General features: G+C 34.1%; 1 protein-coding gene across 4 annotated transcripts in view; it reads left to right on the top strand.

Moving 5' to 3' along the window:
- LOC115213189 (sex peptide receptor-like) overlaps positions 1-17,942 on the top strand; it is a 528,532-nt gene extending 510,590 nt beyond the window's left edge. For all 4 annotated transcript variants that reach the window (XM_029782123.2, XM_036503802.1, XM_036503801.1 and 1 more), the window contains one exon: positions 16,129-17,942. In XM_029782123.2, coding sequence (XP_029637983.1) covers positions 16,318-17,472 — 1,155 coding nt within the window. In that variant the 5' untranslated portion in view covers positions 16,129-16,317 and the 3' untranslated portion in view covers positions 17,473-17,942. The remainder of the gene's footprint in view (positions 1-16,128) is intronic.
- Positions 17,943-20,659: the final 2,717 nt, after the last annotated feature.

Below are 20,659 nucleotides of genomic sequence, written 5' to 3'. Positions count from 1 at the left end.
TGTAACTGAGGAATAACTATGGGTAAATTCTGGTGAGTGCCAGACAAAGCAAATATTTAAAAAGAAGACATACATTTGTCAATAACCGAGATTTCATCAATTTGTCTTCCCTCATAATAGCACAGCCATCTGAAGGAAAAGAAAAAAGGCACATACATACGGGGTAATGTAAGTCAAAATGTTCCTAAATACGAGATGGCCATATCTAAAAGGCATTTAATTATATATCTACTTGATCAAGGATAACTGGGAGTATCGAAGTAATAATAACTAAATAAATATTTTAGAATAGAACATTGTAAAGGAACTGTTTCTATAGCTTAGAAACTTAAATACATGTGAATATAATCTCTAATGACACATTTAGGTGAATTCTGGTGTAGTGGCCTTCTAAGAAGTGAATACCGAAAGATTTGATTAGTGCAGTGTCAAGAAGAGATGAGGACATAATAAGTAACACGAGGAAAAGCAACATACGTCACAGATGACCTTGTGCTGATTTGGTGTGTAACGAGGTCATTCGCAGAAGAGAAGTCCGCTAAGAATCTATATAAACGGTTTAAAACTGCAATATAGATAGAATATAGATTGGATATAATATAGATTGTTTGGGAGTAATTAAATTGTTCCAATCACAAGAGTGGTTTTCAATTAAAGGCACACTATAATAATTTTGGTGTATCAGGTTCACCATACAAATATGGCTATATCATTTAATCGTGAACCTCACCTGTTCTTTGTAGATCGTAATCAGTTTTTCAACGCTTAAGTGTTTTCTAGCACTGGATAAGAACGTTTTTGCTATGGATACAAAATTATTAGGAAAGAATATTAGGAAAGACATTAGACACTATCAGGAAAGTCATTAGGTAAGACTAGCTGTAACTGACTAGATCAATGAATATATGCTTTCCATCCTTGGCGGATTTGCCTTATTTTTAGTCAGAAAATTAATAGAATATATTATCGAACGTTTTCATTCTTTATATGTACAATAGATGTACGACTACTACTTTGATGTTTGCATTGCCAGGTAGATTTTCATAATCTAGGCTGCTTGCTGCATTGTTGTTAATTAACTATTATACTAAGTAGTATTACCATACCTGAGCTTCAGAACAACAGTTGGAAAAGTTAACTATAATCACGTTTTAGCGTTATTAGTTTCTACGCGCGTTTCACTATTATGGCCCTACGATAGACATTCTAAATGCATATAGATGGTGACCCGCAATGGATCTTCAGTGAACACTTTATATTATTCAGTTACTGAATGTTTTATCCCATCCTCTACTATTGATGTTAACGAATGTATTTAGGAAAGTCTGTCTCCTATTTCTAGCAGTTTCTTTTATCTAGACATCATCCACTCAGACCGATTGCCCGGGCCACCCTGGCTACCCCCCCACCCCCCGATCATCCACTATTGCTTTTAGGTCTTCATCTTGGCATCCAACATCTTCTGCAACGTCCTCCAGCCAATGTGGTATCATGGTTTGGTGTCCACTGCAACGCATTACTCACAAGTTCTTTACTTCTCCAGTGGTGACCAGCAATACTCAATCTCCGTCCTTGGATGGTTGATGAGAAAGTTGATACATTCCCCTATAGCCGTTGTTTTGTTAGGTGCTTCTTTCAAGAGATGTTGAACACTGCACGTAACATTCTAGTGTAGGCGCCGTCCAGCATGCACCTGAGTCTCTTGGTGAGAGTCCAAGTCGGAAGTCCATATACAGGCACAGATTCAGCAACTGCTCTGAAGAACTGTCTCTTCAAACTATCTGTTCTAAGACCGTCTATAGCTGCCCAAACTATAGCATCGGGAGATTTAATATCTTTTTCCGTGGACACGATAAGGCTGCCTAGATAAGTAAACTCGTTGACAATTTTCTAGGGATTCTGTTTTATGGTCCTGTTGTGTTAGGGTGAAAAATTCTGCCTTCTTTTCATTCACATATAGTCCTATGTTAGCAGTAACATTTTCCAGGTGATAGAGTAAACGTTCAGCATCTTTCGTGTTGTCTGCGATAAACTCTATATCATCAGCATAATCAGCATCAGTCAAGTAGGAGGCCGGATATCTTCTGCTTCCAGACTTCTGTAGAGTGAAACCCAGATCATTTTATTGACCTATTGAGGTACACAATACGTCATCGGGACACAGGATAAACAAGTAAGGAACAAGTGTGTCACCCTGCAATACTCCTGCATAAACATCGAAGCCAGTATCTCCATCTAGTGACCGCACTTTGACTCGGATGTTTCTATACAGCATCATTACTGCCTCTATTGTTTCATCAGGGATTCCATATATCCTAAGGATTTCTGCTATCTTATCTCTGTGTACAGAGTCAAAGGCCCTGGAGAAATCAATAAAGAGCAAAACTACATTAAGACTTTTGTCTCGTACTCCTTCTAACATCGTCCTAACTGTAAGAATTTCACCAGATGTATAGCGGTTCTTCTTGAATCCATTTTGAATATTTTCCCAAGAACTCCTTGAAATAGATGTTGGATTCGATTGAGTAGCAATGCATTGTAAGTCTTCGCTGAAATTGGTGTTAATAATTCCTCTGTAGTTTATTGCAAGGATTAGATAACCTTTTTTGGGGTAAAGGTAGAACACATCCTTCTGTTGCAACTTTTATCTCGCTTTGATGATATACTGAGATGCAAGATTTGAGAATAATGTCATTGAAATTGACAGTTTTGTAGACTTCAGGAGGGATGTCACCCAGTCATGCAGCCTTTCGGTTTCCGGTCTTCCACAGTACGACTCAAGCTCTTCTATTGAGAAAGGTCCCTGTTTGATATCCAGGACCTCTCTAACAATTCAATGGTTCCACTGGTTAGATGTATTCAGAAATTTCCATAGAAAGTTTTGAAAATGATCTTTCCACTTACTCAGGCTCTCATGTAAGTTAGACGCTTTCAATTTCGTTTTGAAGGATTTCTTCCGACCACTCACTTCATTTACTCTCACCAGACCAAGGAGGATTGTTTGTTGTCTGCTGCGTTTTTGGTTTTGTCGATTTGGCTTTGAATGTATTTTTGATATAATACATTCATTCTGATATAATACATTAAGTTCTTTCTGCGCCTTAAGTTTCTTATCGTAGGGCTCCTGATATGTTGTTTGGTTATTTTCGTCAAGGTAATTCTTTTTGCGAGCAATGTATCGCTTTTCCAGGGGACTCTTTGTTTCAGTTTTGGTCTCAAAGAGATACATCTTTCATCAGTCTCACAATGAGCTTGGATGCAGTTGAGAGATGTTCTGTTTGGTGTGTGATTTTCGTTTACATGTTGAGTTTGATAGTGAAATCATTTCGGACTTTCTTGTTGTATGTCAGAATAGCCCAGTTGTAGGGTGGTCTTGAGGTTTCTTTTATCTTATTTGCTTGGAGGCTTAACTGAAGTTTAGACGTTACCACTGGATGGTCAGGTGATGCACTAAAGAAATTGTATGCTTCGCAGTTGTGGCAGCTGTTAATCCACATTTTGTTCATGATAAGATGGTTTGTTGAACTTTGAATCCATTTGGGGAAGTATGGGTCCACTTCTTTCTCGGTCTCTTCTGAAAATGAGTGTTCAGGCATTGAAGTTTGTTTTGTACCAAGACGTGCTCCAAGTGTACTCCATTTCGGTTTGAGGTTTAATGGAATGCGTTCTTATGATGGGGATTGTCATGGCCGTATTGTGCATTCATATCATCGTCTTGATGAGGATGTGTTTTGGTATAGATCGCACAAGAGACGATAAATCATTGTAAAAATTTATGACCTCTAGTTCATCGCTGACGTTTTTTGGGCTGTTGCTGCACGTGGCAGTAGTAGAAGGGTTACCGTTGAAATTGGCAACTATTATTCAAGACGTTATCCACTCAATGCTGTTTAGTGATTTCAGGGTACGCAGGTTGAATAATAAACCAACACCGCCGATGGTGCTATTAATAGAATTTTTCCACGGACACAAAGTCCAGTTGTTATTGTGTTCATGATGCTTTAAATCGTGATCATCATGGAAGAGACGATGTTCCTGTACTCACAAGATGTCAATATGAAAGTTGATAGCCGATGCAGCAAGTTCTCATATTTGAGATATAAATTTCAAAGTTGTTACATCGAAAGTCGATACTATAAAAGGATTGTTGCATAATGCAAATTTCGACTTTGGTTTTGGTTCTGTAGCTGGTGCTACGCAAGTGCAAGAACTGGCGCCCCTTGTCACGACCCTTGGTAATCAGCGCAATGATCGACGCGGTATGAGTGTCTAGAATCATCTACAGTCATGAATAATCTTTCGATAGCTTGGTATAATCATCAGTGTGAGCCATGTCTATTGATAGTCGCAGTATTTCTCTGACTGAACTGGTTGACCCTGGCCATTGATCTGTTTTGGATTTCTCTGTGCAGCATTTTGTGCACCTTACCGTTGACTAGATTGACTGTTCTTCTTCCAAGGTTTCACACCTACCTGCTATGCTGCTCCCCATGCAAGTAACCAGTTTGGGTTCAATATCAAGTAGCTCGCCTAGAGTGACACTGCCAGATTACCGGAGTCTATCTTCCTGTCCATGGCCAGGGGTGGAACACGTCTCTTTCACCTCGATGATATCATGCAAACGATTTATCATTGGAGTGTAAGATGAAACAGATTTGAGTGCAAAGGTCTAACAGCGCAAACGACCACATAGAAGCTCCCTAGTTTTTTACTTAGAGAAAGGATAATTGTTGTTGTTATTCTTCTTCGTTCACCAAAATATTTATTCACACTTCAGGGAACGAAACGCAGATAAAAATATTGGTACATAGCCATTAATGGCGGGAGAAGAGGGAAAGTCGATCACGTCGCCTCCAGTGTTCAACTGATACTTATTTTATCAATCCCGAATGGATTGAAAGGCAAAGTCGACCTCGGTAGAATTCGAACTGGGAATGTAAAGACGAAAGAAACTCTTTAAATCACTTTGCCCCACGTACTAAGGATTCCGCCAGCTCACTGCCCTTAACATGTAAAGATATTAAATATCTTAATGCTAAATTGATCACGGGATTAATATGAGTATATAAATGTATATGTCTATATATTAATATACATACATACATATATATATATAAATATATATACATATATATATATATATATAATATATATATATATATATATATATATATATATATATATGTATGTATATATATATATATATATATGTATATATATATTTACCAATGAGGGAGATAAATTAATATTAATTTTAATATCAATTTAAAACCAGTAGTCCAGCATACAAAAATCTGAGAAATCAGAGAAAATTCTAATATATGTGTATATTGGCAGGGCTTACTGCTAGGGAGTCGGCCGTATGCTAGAAATAGACCATCAACGATCAAACTACAAGGAAAATTATCTAGAGGAAAAATACAGCGAACACCAGAACCAACTTTGGCGGGCATGACAGATGAATTCTCAGATTTTTGTATGCTGGACTACTGGTTTTAAATTGATATTAAAATTAATATTAATTTATCTCCCTCATTGTTAAATATTGAAATAAATACGTTCTCTAGTACTAAGCACCGACCGCAGTGAATTATTTACTGCAGCCCTTCGCCTCAGAAATTTATTAGCGCGCCAGAACCAAGACATTTGAAATGTTATCACTGGTGTAATCGGTAAAGCTACACACGTGTCTGTACTGGCACGAAAGCTAGGGTTAGCTTTTCAGTTTACATCACAATGAACGGATGCACTGAAGAAGCACGGACATTTGAATTACGTAAATAATTCTTTTGTTAAGGCTGAAACCGAGGTATGCATTTAATTCTGTTTTTAATATAAATTTTCATCTGTCATGCCCGCCAAAGTTGGTTCTGGTGTTCGCTGTATTTTTCCTCTAGAGAATTTTCCTTGTAGTTTGATCGTTGATGGTCTATTTCTAGCATACGGCCGACTCCCTAGCAGTAAGCCCTGCCAATATACACATATGTATATATATATATATATATATATTATATATATATATAATATATATATATATATATATATATATATATATATGTATGTATATATATATATATATATGTATGTATATATATATATATATGTATATATATATATACTTTGATACTTTGATACTTTGATAGGTTTCGGCCATTATTGGCCCAGGCCATGTCTAACTTAATAGCACCACCTGGTGAAGTCTTTCAAGTCAGAATTTGGGCACTATGGCCCACTCAAGTAGAGAGTTATTGTTTACAGAGACATATCCGGGTGTAGGGGGTTTATCCGGGATTTCTTGAAGGAATCTGTCCAAAGACTTCTTGAACCCTATAGGGTCAGTTTCTGTTTTAATGTGTGTTGGTGTAATGTTAAAGAGAGCGGGGCCAATTGAGGTGAAATAATTGTGCCGTATTGTTGTTATGAGATGAGAGTGCGATTTTTGTTTTGGGCGGATGGCACGGGGCACAAGCCTTGGATGTACCTTGAAGGTGATGCCAACATCATTTGGGCAATGCTGATGGAATATTTTCCACATCATGCAGATGATGTAGCGCTCACGACGACGTTGGAGAGAATAGAGTTTTAGCTTTTCTAGTCGACCCCAATAGTCGAGGCCTGTCATGCCATCTATCTTTTTTGTGATTGCCCTTTGAGGTGCTTCAACTTTTATGATACCTTGTATTGTGTGGGGAGACCACAGTGGACAACAGTATTCAAGGTGGGGTCGGGCAAAAGTGGAGAAGAGAAGGATAATGGTGTGGATATCTCTCGACTGGAAAGTTCTGAGAATCGAGGAACACATTCTGCGGGCCATGTCAACTTTGGTGTTTATATGAGTGGCCCACCTTATGTTGTTGTCCACAATTACTCCCAAGTCTCTGATGTTGTTGGACGCCGCGAGAGTTTCACCTGAAGGAAGGGAGTATGGGAGTTTCAGGGCATCCTCTTTTCCAAAGTGGATTAGCTCAAATTTATCCTCGTTCAGCAGCATATTGTTTTTTTCTGCCCATTGGATAACAGCCAGTCGATCTGACTGAAGGCATGTCCGGTCACTCGCCTCATTTATGACCTTCTGTAGCTTGGAGTCATCTGCAAAGATTTTTATGTTGCTGTGCTTGATGATGTCATTAATGTCATTAATGTAAATATATATATATGTATATATATATATATATATATATATATATATATATATGTATATATATATATGTATATATATATATGTATATATATATATATATATATATATATATATATATATATGGTTTTAAGTATGTGTATGTAAGACTATATGTGCATATACATATATATATATATATATATATATATATATGAAGATATATGGCCGCAATTTAATTTAATGAAAGAGGTTATATATATGTGTGTGTGTGTTTGTATGTGTATATATATATATATATATATATATATATATATATATATATATATACATAAAGCTTCTTTCATTAAATTCAATTAAGTGTCAGTGTGAATTAAATTGAGGTCAAATATTAGCATAATAAAACCACACATTTTGGGTGCATCATAGAGTTGATTAAATTAACAGAATCACATTAGAGATGTCTCTTTTTTTAGCCAATGTTTACGAGAGAAAGGCAAAATTAACTGCAGCAATTTTCATCCATTAACATGTTTGCTCCAAGATTAGAATCCACATGAAAATATCGATTTCTAAATGAGGCGCAATGTCTCAAAGCTTGAACTCAGAAGAATGAAGCATCTAAAGAGATGCATTAAAGGATGAAAAATGCACTGTGTAGCTACGTATAGCGTTTATCGCCGCCCTTGAATTACAAACAAGTGAAACCATAGTTATGCAAATTATGAGAGATACGAAATTAATTTCGCACGAATATTGTATCAGTCCAACTCTACGTGGAATAAACACCACAATAGAAATTTAATTAAACCTTTGTATAGTATTGCACCGAACTCTGATAACGATTTCTCCATGATTAAAATAGCAACAATATCATTTTGAAGTGATATGGACGGCAACAACTGTATGAAAAAATAAAATCAACAAAACAGTGGTGAAATCCGACAATATGTGAATAGCTCATCTAAGCAGATCTTTGTCAACTTCAGTTCATCAATCTTGGTTGATTAGTCCATATGCTGCAATGTAAAGTAATTTGCGTTCATTTTTGTTGTTCGTTTTACGAAAAGGTCATTCTTGAATGGTAAACAGGAAATTAAACAAATCCTAATAAGCTTGCATTGAAAATAACGTTTCCTTTCCTCGCTCTTTGAAATTACATTAATACATGTTGAGCAAACGATAAAACAAAATCGTAGATTCAATAAGTCTTTGTGCTAATATTACAAATATTATTTAATTCAAATTCAAATGTTTTAAAAATTGTTGCTGATTTAGGTACAAGGCCAGCAACTTTAGTGGAAGGGATTTGTCGATATCAGTAACCCTAGTACTTAACCGGTACCTTATTTCAACGAACGCAATATACACACCAGCAGGATTTGAATTGAGGAGGTAAAATGTGAGAAGAAATATCTTGAGGCATTGTGACGCTCTAGTTTATCGGCACGCTATATAATATATTGTTTAAATAATACTGTTTCCATAGAAACAAAGCCAAGTACGTGGAGAGAAAGTTCGTCGATTATATCAAAAGGAGTGCTTCGTTGGTACAATGTTTATTTTCAAGGTTTATCGTTAATCCGTGGTGCACCGTTTTTCGTATATGCATTACAACAGTTGAAGGTTCAAGAAAAAAATGTCTCTTTGGTGTGTAGCGAAACAAATTAACATGACCATTCTACTTTTCATTCCTTCAAGTTCAGTGTACCTTTTGTATCAATTATATATATATATATATATATATATATATATAGTAAACATTCCCGTTATATATAGTACAAAATAGTTTAGCAGCATCATTTCACTAATCAGTCCATATTGCGTTATGAGCGATATACTTTTTCAGACTGGTTTATTATAATCATCACATTTTATATAATGATCAACCACAGGAACAACATTAGTACAAAAACGATATATCAAAAGCTTGTGACATTGTATTCCTGGATCCTTTTCTGGCTTCGGTTTGAATTAAAATCAGGATTTGAATTGAGGAGGTAAAATGTGAGAAGAAATATCTTGAGGCATTGTGACGCTCTAGTTTATCGGCACGCTATATAATATATTGTTTAAATAATACTGTTTCCATAGAAACAAAGCCAAGTACGTGGAGAGAAAGTTCGTCGATTATATCAAAAGGAGTGCTTCGTTGGTACAATGTTTATTTTCAAGGTTTATCGTTAATCCGTGGTGCACCGTTTTTCGTATATGCATTACAACAGTTGAAGGTTCAAGAAAAAAATGTCTCTTTGGTGTGTGTAGCGAAACAAATTAACATGACCATTCTACTTTTCATTCCTTCAAGTTCAGTGTACCTTTTGTATCAATTATATATATATATATATATATAATATATATATATATATTATATATATATATATATAGTAAACATTCCCGTTATATATAGTACAAAATAGTTTAGCAGCATCATTCACTAATCAGTCATATTGCGTTATGAGCGATATACTTTTTCAGACTGGTTTATTATAATCATCACATTTTATATAATGATCAACCACAGGAACAACATTAGTACAAAAACGATATATCAAAAGCTTGTGACATTGTATTCCTGGATCCTTTTCTGGCTTCGGTTTGAATTAAAATCATTTCTCAAGTTCGATCCGGAAAATCCTTTAAATGATTGGCTCACTTGAACTGAGCTCAATAAGTATTGAAGTAGCGAGTATAGAATATACCAACTGCATATATATATATATATTATATATATATATATTATATATATATATATAGATATATATATATATATATATATATATATATCTATATATATATATATATCGTATGAGTAACGTAAGAAATGGTTAATAAAGACAAGAAAGGTATCTAATTTCTTTTTATGGCGTAATGCAATCGGGGTATTATATTAGTTTGAGACCAAACGAAACACTTTTAGAGCTAAGTTCATACAATTTGATATATTAGACTTTAATCCATCGGTATCGAAAGTGTTACTTGATAGGGCGTTAATATATGCTAGGCGAATTACCGACATAAGTGATAGAGAAATACATATAATTATGCAAGCTAGGAAAACCCTACTTTTCAACCAGGATTCAACCTGGGTCAAACGATCTGACCCCGAAGACTCGTTTGACAGCACTGATATTTGCGACTTTATAGGGTTTACATTCTGGACATCCTCGGTAATAAATTCTCCTCTGTACACTTCGGCTTATATAGAGATAATACCTTATCCATCTCCAGTGGTGCGAACAGCCATACTTTAGATTGGCTTAGAAAATACATCATACACACCCTAAACGACCTCGACCTTAAAATCAACATTGAAACTAACCTCACCGTGGTGATCTTCTTCGATGTCACGCTGGAACTAGATAGTGGCACCTACAGACCATACTGTAAACTGAATGATAGGCTATTGTACATTAATAAAATTTCCGGCCATCCACTCATAGTGTTAAAAAATTTAATAAAAGGTTTCAGTAAACGGATTTCGATCTTATCTCCAAATAAAGATATTTTCGACGCAGCGGCTCCCGCTTTCAATGAAGCGTTAGCGGCCAGCGGGTTCAAAGAGAATATAGTATATGTACCTGGATTGATTAACCATAAAAGGAAACGTCATCGCAAGGCTTATGGTTTGCTCTTCACTTCTCTCTAAACGTCCGGACATGCATAGGCAAGTTTTTTCTTAGGTTGGTTGTTAAGCATTTCACGTGATCACACAACTATAGACAGATCTTTAATAGGCATAATTTAAGAATCTCTTTCAGTTGTGCACCTGGTATCAAGAATACATTACTTACGGACAGAGGCAGGTTGTTCATGCAGGTTTAGGAAAGAATGCCAAGTGGACGGCCGATGTAACACCGAGGCTACAGTGTACCAAGCATAGGTAGCCTCAAACTGAAGCAGCACAAATATCAATAACATCAATGCCAACACAGGGACACAAACTAAAACTAATGTTGTATCCTGTGAATCCAGATTTGAAATTCGCCTGAATAACCACAGATCTTCTTTCAGGGGTCCCGTAAGGACGCAACACAACAATACCTGCGGCATATGTGTGGCGCCTAAAGGACGATCATACGCCCATTAACAATCAGGTGGAAATTACTGGAAACATGTGGGCCTATGAACAAGATTGTGTAAATTCTGTTTGGCTGAACGATTTACAATTCTCATGAACTCACATGAGCCAGGAGGCTACCTTAACTCCAGGGCAGAAGCCGTGGGGAATTGCCCACATTTTCGGAAATTTTTTTTTACTTCAAAATTGGAAAACCTAGCTATCAAGTGACGAAAGACAACTCGGCCGGTTATATTTTTAAAGAGGATTATTTCTTGAAATATCACCGGCGTTCTTGTGTTTTAAAAGACACATTCTTTACAGAGAACGGTTACTGCTTAGAGAAACTGCAGAGATGTCTAGTTCACGCTAGATATGAAACTAATGTTTTTTTCTAAACTTACGTTACACGTACACAAATAAATAACTGCTCTATACTCTTTATAGTGTATGTTCTTCTGATTTGAGATGTAACAAATATATATATATATATATATAATATATATATATAATATATATATATATATATAATAATAATATAATAATAATAATAATAATAATAATAATAATAATGATAATTTGAGGGAATATTATTCCTAACTTACAGGGAAAAATTCAATTTAGAAATACTAAATCAAATTTTACAAAATATAATATATATATCAATTCAAAATGAACCGTTAAATTACACCATCCAGAAAATTACATATAATAGAAATATTAAATATTAAATAATATACCGATGATTAAGTATTGTGCAAAATAATAAATAAAACGAATATATTTGGTAGAATAACGACACGTGCTTCGTGGCTATATTTAAGAATATAGTAATAAAATTAGTAGTAGTAAAATCACTTCGATATAAATATAGCCACTCATCAGGTTAAAAATAAACTACAATAATAAAATAATTAATTAATAGAGATACGTAAATAATCTTTTAAAATATAAAATATAAATATATTCATGAATATATATAACTGTAAATTTAGGGTGAATACTTGATAAGTGTAAGCGCCTGTATATGCCAGATAGTGGCAGAGATGAGACAGAATATATAAAATAAAATTAAAAACATTGCCGCGATATCCTTTGTGTCATTTGTGTTCTGTTTTTAATTTTATTTGATATATATATATATATAATATATATATATATATATATAATATATATATATATATATATATACATTAAGTGAAAACTAAATACAATACTTTAAATTATATACATTAAATCACATTATTAATTAATATATTTCTTTAATAAACATCCAAATACAGTCTAATACCCATTAAGCAATTAATACTAAAACCTTAAAATTGATTAATATACACAATGCTAGTACAAGCCATTAGTATGGGAATCAAAATAAGAAATGGTTCAAATATAGACACACTCATTATAATAATCTAACTATATAATTAATATATATGTCTAGTTTCTATAGATTTAATATATCATTAAAAAATATAGTTGACCAAAATATCAATTAATATAAAACCTAGTTTACTGAAATTTAATACTACTTAAGAAATATACTACCTAATTATTAAATAATATATTGTCTCACAAAATTAATTCTCAAATTCAATTAAATGTAATACGTTAGATCCCTTTATAAAAATAATAATAAATCATTCTCAATAAATAGATATAATAATTAATAACTATCGAAACTTATAACTATCAATATATATATAAATGATATAATGGCGAAAATTATTTACTAATGAAAGGAAGAAAAACATCTAAGCCCCATAAATTAAAGAAAGGTGCGAAAAATATTAGAACAAATGAACAATACACTATGAAGACATTCAACTACAACGGATAGTGCACTACAGATCCAGTCAATAACAATAATAATAATAACAACAATCAAATTCAATATAATACAAGATCCAAATGATATTGATAAACAAAACTACGTTACGAAGTTTATCGATTAATTTAATCTATCTGGATTTTATATGTATAAAAATAGGTTTTAGCGTCTTATTAATATAACCAATGCTATTACTAATCATGAATAATACAATCAAAAATAGGAAATGGTTCAAATATACAAAAACCTATTATATAAACTAACTAAATAACGAAACACGTCTCGTTATTTTACCAAATATATACGTTCTATTTATCATTTTGCACAATATTTAATCATCGGTATATTATTGTTATTTTATATTTTATATTTCTTTTATATGTAATTTCCTAGATGGTGCAATTTAATTGTTCATTTTGAATTGATAAAAGTTATTTGTTTCTAATTTATATATATATATATATATATATACATATATATATGTATATATATATATATATACATAAACATATATACATATATATATATATATATATATATATATATATATAATATATATATATATATATATATATATATAAGTATATATATATATATATATATATATATATATATATGCATGTATATGTGTTTGTATGTACAGATACTCATACACACACACACATATATATATATATATATATATTATATATATATATATATATATAAATTAATTTACGAAGGTGTCATTAATTCTATTATTATCCAATGCAACAATTTTTTAAATGATAATAACAGAATCAATGACACAAACGATAGCATTAAATAGCCAAGGGATTAAAATTAATCAAAAGATATACTAGGTATGTCAACCTGCTCGAAATAACAGTCAAAACTCTTATTAAATCGCCAAAAATACACCGATGAAAACTACAGAAATTAAACGAAGGCAAAATCAGGTTAAGACAATCTGCTAACATACATTTAAGTATTTGGACTCACGTAGATCGATTTCTGCATTGGTAAAACAAAACCTTAGCTTCTTCAGCACGTGTTACCATTATTAGAGACCCCCAACCTGTAGATTGTCTTAACCTGATTTTGCCTTCGTTTAATTTCTGTAGTTTTCATCGGTGTAATTTTGGCGATTTAATAAGAGTTTTGACTGTTATTTCGAGCTGGTTGACATACCTAGTATGTCCTTTGAATAATTATATATATATATATTATATATATATATTATATATATAATATATTATATATATATAGGTTTCGGCCATTATTGGCCCAGGCCATATCTAACTTAATAGCACCACCTGGTGAAGTCTTTCAAGTCAGAATTTGGGCACTATGGCCCACTCAAGTAGAGAGTTATTGTTTACAGAGACATATCCGGGTGTAGGGGGTTTATCCGGGATTTCTTGAAGGAATCTGTCCAAAGACTTCTTGAACCCTATAGGGTCAGTTTCTGTTTTAATGTGTTTTGGGGTAATGTTAAAGAGAGCGGGGCCAATTGAGGTGAAATAATTGTGCCGTATTGTTGTTATGAGATGAGAGTGCGATTTTTGTTTTGGGCGGATGGCACGGGACCCAAGCCTTGGATGTACCTTAAAGGTGATGCCAACATCATTTGGGCAATGCTGATGGAATATTTCCCACATCATGCAGATGATGTAGCGCTCACGACGACGTTGGAGAGAATGAAGCTTTAGCTTTTCTAGTCGACCCCAATAGTCGAGGCCTGTCATGCCATCTATCTTTTTTGTGATTGCCCTTTGAGGTGCTTCAACTTTTATGATACTTTGTATTGTGTGGGGAGACCACAGTGGACAACAGTATTCAAGGTGGGGTCGGGCAAAAGTGGAGAAGAGAAGGATAATGGTGTGGATATCTCTCGACTGGAAAGTTCTGAGAATCCAGGAACACATTCTGCGGGCCATGTCAACTTTGGTGTTTATATGAGTGGCCAGCTTATGTTGTTGTCCACAATTACTCCCAAGTCTCTGATGTTGTTGGACGCCGCGAGAGTTTCACCTGAAGGAAGGGAGTATGGGAGTTTCAGGGCATCCTCTTTTCCAAAGTGGATTAACTCAAATGTATCCTCGTTCAGCAGCATATTGTTTTTTTCTGCCCATTGGATAACAGCCAGTAGATCTGACTGAAGGCATGTCCGGTCACTCGCCTCATTTATGACCTTCTGTAGCTTGGAATCATCTGCAAAGATTTTTATGTTGCTGTGCTTGATGATGTCATTAATGTCATTAATGTAGATGATGAAAAGAAGTGGGCCCAGCACAGTGCCTTGCGGAACGCCACTACTGACTTTGGCTGGGCTTGATTTTACCCCTTCAACTACAACATGTTGAGATCTGTCTGTCAGGAAACACTTGATCCATTTCAGTAACTTTCCAGAGACACCAATGTTGGATAGTTTTTTCAATAGGATCTTGTGATCGACCCTTATATTATATATATATATTATATATTATATATATAATTATAAAAATTGTGTGCCTATGTATTTATGTATATTCATACTACATACATTACCTCCCTCTCTCTCTCTCTCTCTCAGTCTGTATATATTTATGTATGCGTGTGTGCGTGCCATTATGTGAGTGTGTATGTGTGTGTTTGTGTATGTGTGTGTTTGTGTGTGTGTGTTTGACCACGACGCACCAGCATGTATGCATTCCAGTGAATAACGAGATATATAAATAATTAGAGAATTGCATGTACGCAACAGATAACTGTGTTTGTTATATCATGGAGAAATAAATTCCAAGCATTTTGAAATTTTATTTGAAATATTGAATAATACGTAGCATATATTTTTCTATTATTTATTCTTCTGCTTCCATTACCTCATGTAGTCAAGTAAAATGGATGAGCAGAATCGAAAGAGCGTCGACTCAAATATGTGTGATATAGTCTTACATCATTTAACGTTCTAGATTGAAATCATGTAGCCTGTCTATTTCTATCTATTGTTACACAGCTGAAAAGAAAAAGTAAAGTATTATACATGTATTTGATCGATATTTTTTATTATCCTTCTTGCTTAAAATATGTGATTTTCTGCTACTTTCAGAAACTATTATATCAATTAACACAACTTATGTTTGTTCTACTTATATTTTTCAGTTATCTTGATGAAAGCAAGTAAAAACCTCCAGCCAATATGACATTCTGCACATGGAAATATATCGCAAAATAACTTGGTATTTATATAAATATCCAAAAGAAAAGAGAAAATTTTGTTGGCGACACGAAGAAAATTAGGAAAGAGATAGAAGCGTGATAACTCTAAGAAAAAACATCCATCAAGAAATTATGTCGGCCATAACACATTCTCCGATGTATCCATCAGACATGTTTAGTGAAGATAATTCAACGCAGATCCTTTTCTATGATAATGCCACTAACATAACAGAAGATGAATTACCTCTTGATACAAATAATTTATTAATGGCTTACCACTACTGGTACGCAGGCATTCATGGCTACGTAGCTTCCATCGTTTGCATATTTGGAGTCATCACGAATATTCTCAACATTATTGTATTGACAAGAAAAAACATGATTTCTCCGTCAAATATAATCCTGACTGGACTGGCCATTAGCGATGGACTTACAATGGCACTCTACTTCCCATTTGCTTTAAACAATTATGTCATCTATGGACCAGATTCTCCGGAGAGTCGTGACAGTATTGGTGATGCCCGCTTTTTATTTGCCTACGCTGTATGTAGCGTTGTTGTACATTCCATTTCAATTTGGTTGACAGTTACATTGGCTCTGTTCCGGTACATTTTCATTAGGTATCCACGCAAAGGTACCTATTTGTGCAGTATACCAAGAGCTAAACTGGCAGTAATTTTAGTGACCGTAGTTACCACTATAGTATGTGTTCCTAATAGTGCAACGTTAGAAATCAAGTGCAATGCAGGACATAATTCAACAATGTGGTATGTTGATTTCAGGGAGAATAATGAAGCTGAGAGAATTCTCAAGAAGATGAACTTTTGGGTGCATGCATTTATCCTTAAGCTGTTACCAAGCTTACTCTTGACAATTTTGAGTATATTACTTGTGAAAACCATGCAAGAGGTCGAGATAAGACGGAAGAGGCTGTTAAGTCGAAGTGGCAGAACAGATGACGATAGCGGTCGAGAAAGGAAAACTAATCGAACTACCAAGATGTTACTGACAGTTGTAGTGCTGTTCCTTATAACAGAAACCCCACATGGTATATTTATATTGATTGGAACTTTTAACTCTTTCTTCAAGAATTACTACATATATTTGGGAGATACCCTTGATATTCTCACACTCATTAACAACGGCATCAACTTCGTATTGTATTGCACAATGAGTAAACAGTTTAGAGAGACATTCATCAGAATATTTTTCAGATCTTTCATTGCTACAGATGTCGGCCAATTGCAGCTGGTGTCAACCCAGGCTACTAGGTACTCAGAAGTATGATCTAACTCTCCTGGTGCAGTTATATCATAACGAAGAGCACAGTTATGATTTGATGAAAAGTTAAGCAGCTTAAAGTAGACAAATACAGGATTAGTCCACTTTCAGTAGACATTCTTACGCCAGTCATTCAGTCATTTCAGTTTCCTGGTCAACAAACCAGCATATCGGTCGACTTTAAACGAAAAATAAATTTGTGAGGTACAAAATTACAAATATATTCTCACTAATAAAGAAAAATACGAAACAAATATAACATGCAATATTGAATGATATAGCAATGTCCTCCCTCATAATGAGAGCATATTTTAACCATATGGGGTTTAAAAACTGCAGTACCATTTGTGAACGATTATGTCGAAAATAAACATGATCATCATTTCAAGCACATACAAACAGATACACACACGCACACACCCATACGCACACATACACACATACACGCACTAACATACGTGTATACATATATGTACTTGTACATATGTACATATATACATACACATACATATATGTATATGCACATATACATATTTATACATGCATGTGTATATATATATATATATATTATATATATATATATATATATATTATATATATATATATATATACCTATATGTACATGCACATATAAATATTTATACCTATATATATATGTATGTATGTATGTATGTATGTATAATTGTCTTTTTCTTGTATTTTCTGCTGGTATTATACAGTATATTTTTTTTACTTCTACGACCTGGACAAGGATACAAATTCTATTGCATATTTGTCAATGATCAGGTAGTAGAGGTCTGGTGACGCAGATCGATATTTCGCTATAAACGATACAATCAATAAAAGAAGGGCGGATATATCTTCATATTATTATTTCTTTTCGCCTACGACGAATCTTCTGTATGTAATTAATTTAGAATGGAATCCCGATTTAATCAAGTCATATGACAGGGACGTAAATTCGTATATTTAAAACGAAAAGTGTTTAGAATAGATAAACGTTTTATGAAATTTCATTTTTATGATTATTGTTTGGAATAAATTGTCTTTGTAGTTAATGGTCATATCTAAATTAAAAGACGAACTCCTCTGTGTTTAGTAATGTTTTGTAAGATAGATAGTTCCAAGACCACGAATATTTGAGAGTGGGGTGAATATTCGAATTATATTTATTCATGTGGTTCCTACGTCATCAAACCTTCGGAGAGATAAAAAGATCATATCGGCGAAATGAAATATATCAACAGAAAATAAAGTAAATATCGCAAGGCAATAAAGAGCTTTTGAAAACGTCAATCATATTTTAACACGTAGAGAAATTATTGTACTCAATGCCTATTAATAGCAAGCATAACGCAAAGCAATGCAAACGTAAACATGTGGTTAACATGCTCAAGTTTCACACCGTTCGGGCGCACAATTCAATAGGTTGGTCATGTTTCTTCTAAATATAGCACTCGGGATGACCAGTAATGTGTGAGTGAAATTTGGGTAGAATAGATAGATGCTTCCAAACGCCTCATATATCACATCTGTATATATATATATATATATATATATATATATATATATATATATATATATATATATGTACACACACACACACACACACACACATATATATATATATATATATATACACACATAAACACATACACATACACACATACACAAACGCACATATACACGGCATGAAATTCCTCTAAATTTGCATATAAATCGGTGTGTCGATTACATGTACGTTGTGGTATAAATTCCGTCCGTCTGTTGCAGACTTTTCGTACCTGAAATGCAGTGAATAATTAAGTCTCCGCAAGTGCGCTAAATACGTATCTATAATTGCTTGATATAAAATAAAGTAAAATAAATGCAATTTCCTGTACACATCTTCACCTCTTCGTTCGTTATGTTATATGTTACACCAGTCAAAGAAAACTATGAAGAGACATGGATGCAAGCTCTTGATTTTGCAGTACTGCGGTGTTAGCACCGTATTGGAGTTGACAAGAATATAATTAACTGGATTAGAGAATGTTTAATGATATAGAAAACATAGTTGAGGTCTCCACATTTTTCTTCTCCTTAGACTTCCATGTGTTCCTCCTACCACTATTGTTCTTCTGAAATCCACCCCGTAATAATCATCATCGTCGTCATGGTCGTCATCATCATCAATACTCTTATCAACACTCCACTCCAATCAACATCATAAAACAACTATGGAGCCTTTACTCTGTTACTGGAGCCTTTTGAAATAGCAATCAAATGTACCTAAAAGTACACCGCTTCTAAAAAGGAGTATTTGTACGCATTAAACATTATAGGTATAGTTAAAGAACAAAAAAAAAACAGCATCGCCCAAATTGAATCACTTGTTATCGTAGACCACGTTGAGGTCTGAGCTGGATTAAACTACAATAGCAACAATAATAAAGCAACATCATACTAATCACTAGTTTCTTCATTAAAGGTGGCAAAATTTCGGAGATCATGTATTAATAAGTGGACTTAATCTACCCCAGTATTTGACGGGTACTATATTACGTCGAACCCGCATGAATAAAGGCTAAGTTGATCTTTTACGGTTCGGACGATGTATGAGAGAGCATTACAGCAGCCTTTTACAAAAAGGTGAGAAGCTATAGAAATGAATTGTATGCATGATTTATAGACGATAGGGTCCTCACAGAGAAGGCCATGTACAACGAATTAAGAATCCTCACAAACCTAGGATTACCATGTGTGTCAGTAGTAAATGCTTTCTTTCAGCTGTATTCATGTCTCTGTCTATAGTTTCTTTTGCAAGTTGAAGTTAAAATTTGTCGGTGAGAGCTTGGCTAAAAAGGAAAATAGAGAAAATGAAGAGAAAACGAACAGTGGAAAAAAGTCTGGTCAAAGACGACGACACACGCCCACCGTGCAAGAATTTCCAGAGATGCCGTAGTTTTAGCGTATATCCGATCTCCACCAAGCACGGCATTCTGGGCACTCTTCGTAATAAGCGTTGACTGAAAATGGATTACTTGACCAATGAAATGTGTGACTTTAGAATGGACCGTGAAAGAAAACCATCTAAGGTAAGGCACGATGCTCAGCCGAGACTGCGATGGCAGCAATTTACGACGAGATCTCTGCCCGACTTCTCAGAGCTACAGTCAGTCATTACATTCCTAGGTCTGATCTACTTTGATCA

Source organism: Octopus sinensis, linkage group LG6 (assembly GCF_006345805.1).
Source record: "Octopus sinensis linkage group LG6, ASM634580v1, whole genome shotgun sequence".
Lineage (NCBI taxonomy): Eukaryota > Metazoa > Mollusca > Cephalopoda > Octopoda > Octopodidae > Octopus > Octopus sinensis.
This window is presented reverse-complemented; position numbering and strand designations above follow the sequence as displayed.